Source organism: Salvia splendens, chromosome 21 (genome assembly GCF_004379255.2).
Source record: "Salvia splendens isolate huo1 chromosome 21, SspV2, whole genome shotgun sequence".
Taxonomy (NCBI): domain Eukaryota; kingdom Viridiplantae; phylum Streptophyta; class Magnoliopsida; order Lamiales; family Lamiaceae; genus Salvia; species Salvia splendens.
The window spans coordinates 4,561,000-4,565,803 of NC_056052.1; the positions used below are offsets into that span (position 1 = coordinate 4,561,000).

Genomic DNA, 4,804 nt, shown 5'->3' on the forward strand with positions numbered 1-4,804 from the left:
TTGATGATTCAAATTAATCATGCAATTTTATCTTAATTATTATCCAAACTTGATAAGTTGTCTTCATTTTGTAATCTCATTGCTCAGTAAGTGCTCAACAAATTAGCAACTATTGTAATACTAAGCATTTTTAATCTATTTAAAAACACTTTAGTAGTATTCGTTAAACGCAGTCTTTTTTTTATATAGTATTAATCCCAAATTAGCTAATCACCAAGCTCTTAGATTTGATCCACCTTCAAATCTAATCCAAAAGATTGACCAAAATATAAAAGTCGTATAGGAGTATTAGCTAATTTGGAGATCGGCCAAACGCCGTGCCCACAACTTGGTGATTATACAACTGACCAAACATAGGAAACGTCTCATGTTTGTGTTTTGAATTTTATTTGATTTTTTGCTAGCATAAATTTATTTGATTAAGTAAACGAAAATGTGCCTCAACGTTTACAAGAGAATCGATTTGAATTGATTTATAATTTTTTAATATTCATACATGCACCCTACCTAGCTTATTTAGAAGGATCGAGCTTTCAATTTATTAGTTAAAAATAAAGCATCTACCGATTAAATAATATTTTGTTTTCAATTTATATAGTAATATTTTTAAAAATGGATTATGTTTCCTCCCAATTTATATCTTACACACGTAACTCCATATATTGTTGCATTGAAGTACTATCAATTATATGTGACATCTCAAATACAGAAATATCAGTGGGTAGTGCATCTCCTCTTTCCTCATTTTGCAATGGTATTCAACATTGTACAAAATTTCTTAGCCTAACTATTGTATTTGAGTTGCACAAGAACTGAAATAAGACATCAAACGTCAAAGCATTTTATATTCTCCAGAAACAAATCCATGTATAAATATCCTTAATTGCGCAACACTTTGTCACTCATAAAAAAAATACTTCCCTTGTGCTTTTATAATTACAAAAAGAGAAGCTATATTAGAAAACTATGGAGTCAACCAAGTTGTTTTTCATAGCTTTAGTGTTACTAGCCACTATAAGTTTTTCATCTTCCGCTACTTACGAATCGCTTTCCGGTGCCGATAAACACAGCATCGGAACAAATGGACTCCGTGCATTCCAGCACGAAAACGAACATGTCCTAACAAAGAGGAAGTCGAGCCGGTTTCTTGCCCAAAAACCGCGACCAACGTTGAGCTGCGACAAGTATCCTAGGGTGTGTTCAAACAAAGGGAGCCTTGGCCCAAATTGCTGCAACAAACAATGCGTTAATGTGATGAATGACAAGGTAAATTGTGGATTTTGTGGTAAGAAATGCAAGTATCAAGAGATTTGTTGCAAAGGGATGTGTGTGAACCCATCATTTGATAGTAGAAACTGTGGCAAGTGCAACAATAGATGCAAGAAAGGAAGATCTTGCCAATTTGGGATGTGTAGCTATGCCTAGTTAGTGTCCAAAAATTATTTGTTGGTGTATTGGTATTTTATGGTTGTTGCAATTTCATATGTATGTTACTCCTATTAAATAATTATGGCCTGAATTTTAAAAATAAATCTTGGTTCCAATATTGTTTAAGAAATAATTAAGTGTACCTAATCTTCTTTTAATCAAGTAATTAAGAAGGCCGGTACATTTGTTTTTTTATACATACACGCATAAAGAAAATGTACATCCATCCTAACCCAAAGATTTAATATAAATATCATAAGTTATGGTCAATTCCTCCAAATATTTTTTGTTAAATTAACCAAAGTCTCTCCTAAATCTCGATTCTCAAAAGATGAACTAGTTTACATTTCTCAAAAGTCAAGAAGCCTACAACCTCGTGCAATCACGTTTTATATCTCCCCATAATCTTAGCCAAAGACCAAAGAAACATTCCGACATAAACGTGGGCTGCCACCTTTTATTTACTTAACATATATGTGTGTGTATAAATTGTGACATCTCTTTCTTAAATCTTGTACCTAAATCCCAACTGCTCCACACCATGGTCCCAACAATCTCAATCCTACAAAAACTAACTCTAATTCTACTATCCCTCAACTTATCCACAACCCTAGTCTATTCACAATACTCCTACAAAACCTCTAACAAGGTCATGAACCCTATAGACTCATGTTGGCGTCCCAAATCGAATTGGGGCGCCAACCGCCAAGCCCTGGCTGATTGTGTGGTGGGGTTCGGAAAGAATGCAATTGGGGGAAAATACGGCGCGATCTATGTGGTCACCGACCCATCAGACAATCCGGCCATCCCGAGGCCGGGCACGCTCCGGTACGGAGTGATCCAATCCAAGCCACTATGGATTGTTTTTGCTAGGAACATGGTCATAAAGCTGAAAAATGAGCTCATGATAAATAGTTACAAAACAATTGATGGGAGAGGGGTTAGGGTTGAGATTGCATATGGGCCTTGCATAACTATACAACATGTGAGCCATGTGATTATACATGGTATTAGTATCCATGATTGTAAGCCCGGGAAGTCCGGGACTGTACGGGATAGCCCTACCCACCTCGGCCACCGACGCGGCTCTGATGGCGACGCCATCGACATATTTGCTTCGTCCGACGTGTGGATCGATCACTGTTATCTTGCTCGTGCCACCGACGGCCTCATTGACGTGATCCACGGCTCCACCGGGATAACCATCTCCAACAATTTCTTTGCACAACATGATAAAGTAAGTTGTCCACATTTGACTTAGGGTGTGACTGAAATAAATACTCCTTATTAATTCTTTCGTCCATAAAAAATAATCTTATTTCTTCGATTGGATTCAAATTTCATTGAAAAGGGTTGAATTCCACTTTCAATTCATTATATATGTACTTATATATAATCATGGACAATTTATTTTTGATGGCAGGTTATGTTGTTTGGCCATGATGACAAGAATTTGGAGGACAAAAAAATAAAAGTTACCGTAGCTTTCAACCGTTTTGGGCCTGGTTTGATTCAAAGAATGCCAAGGTGAACTATCTCAATTTGAATTAACTTTATTTGGTTTATGACAAACATTAATGATTAGTAATCCAAATTGGATTTTACATGTAACAATTAACTTCTTGACTATGGCAGGGTAAGGTTAGGTTATGCACACGTGGCAAATAATAGATACGACCAATGGCAAATGTATGCTATTGGTGGAAGTGCCAATCCAACTATTTTCAGTGAAGGCAACTACTTCATGGCCCCTAACAATCCTTCTACAAAACAAGTAAGTCCTAACAATTTTCGATACGACATGAACCAACATGAAATTATTGGATTACTTCAGTTCTCATCGTGTCAGCACAAATTGAATCTTGTGGCTCGTGTCGGTTCGATAAATTGTTATGTTTATATAACTACTAAAATAGTTGCTAATTGTGGATTGAATAATATTTGGACAGGTTACAAAGAGAGAGGCTAAAAATGGATGGAACAGTTGGAAATGGAGATCATCAAGGGATAGGTTCATGAATGGGGCATACTTTGTGCCTTCTGGATATGGAAGCATAACTCCTGGCTACACCAAAGCGCAGTCGTTTCGTGTGGCAGATGGATCGATGGTGCCTTCGTTAACGACGGATGCAGGCCCATTGAACTGCTATGCTAATAGACCTTGCTAAAATGTTTCATGTGAATAGTATATGATAGTGATTTTGTGACATACAAAAATCATCATATATCATTGTAAAATCAACCTGCCGTTTTTAGAGAAAAGCAGGAATAAGGCTAGTTGAAAATTTCAGTGTTTTTTTTTTTCAGTTTAAGTATCAGTTTTGAGGGAGAGCTTGTGCTAAGTTGCTAACTGCAAATATAGTGTTAGCCAGCTTTTTCTCTTGGAGATTTGGCCACGCTGTAAATTATTTGTATGCACGGATGTTTATTTGATTTATATTTATGATGTTGGAATCTTGAATTTTTGTATTAAATCCAGTCTGAAATTCCGCACGTAGTAATTTTTGCTAACGTTAAGGGGTTTGATGGTTGAAGAGCCAAACCTACAAGTTGTGAAATATATAGTTGTAATTTTTATTTTTGGAATCAGACTATTTTTTATGGATGCCCAAAAATGAAAAAAATGTGACTATTTTTCGTGGAAGGAAGGAATAATATCGTTCGTGTCTAATTGGACTATATTGCATAATGATCATGCAAAAATCTTCTTGTGAACATATGCATTAGAATTTCTTTATATTCCTTAACAAATTGCTACTCCAGTGAAAAAATCTAATTTAAATCAAATAACCTAATGAATATTGCGTAGATCGACCCATTTAATTCTATGGGTCAAGTCGGCCCATTTAGCTCAGGTTTCTGACTTTGAACCAATACGAATACCAAATCAAAACAAGCAACCTCTCTAAATATTTAAATACATTATTAATATAATCATGTGATTATATATAAATAATTTGGGTGCAACTGTAAGTGAAAGAATTTGATTTTGGTCACAGAGGTGCAACGTAACATTCATCAGACCCAACAATTAGGATTAATTTATATCCACTATTTTAATTGATTGACAGTTCTTAGCTTGTGTAGAATTTCTACTCACTTGAATATAAATTAGGAAAAGTAAGATTTATTATACTATGTCATAAAATTAATCTTCAATGTATCTATCGATAATTGTCTTCAATCAAGCGATGCTGCTCCCTAGAAATTTATTTAATTAGCAATATAAGCTCCACCACCATACATTGTTTATGGAAATAGCCGGTGCAAGTTCGGCATTTAAAATGTTTTGCTGTAGCAAGAATGTTGGTATATGAATTGGATTATTTATGTTTACTATGTACACTGCACAAAGTAGCAAAATATACATACTTTT

General features: G+C 35.2%; 1 protein-coding gene across 1 annotated transcript; it reads left to right on the plus strand.

Moving 5' to 3' along the window:
- Nucleotides 1–1,818: 1,818 nt before the first annotated feature.
- On the plus strand, nt 1,819–3,874 carry LOC121783835 (putative pectate lyase 2). Its single transcript, XM_042182011.1, has 4 exons — nt 1,819–2,665; nt 2,852–2,955; nt 3,064–3,202; nt 3,378–3,874. The coding sequence occupies exons 1-4, from the start codon at nt 1,970–1,972 to the stop codon at nt 3,594–3,596; spliced, it is 1,158 nt and encodes a 385-aa protein (XP_042037945.1). The 5' UTR covers nt 1,819–1,969; the 3' UTR covers nt 3,597–3,874.
- Nucleotides 3,875–4,804: the final 930 nt, after the last annotated feature.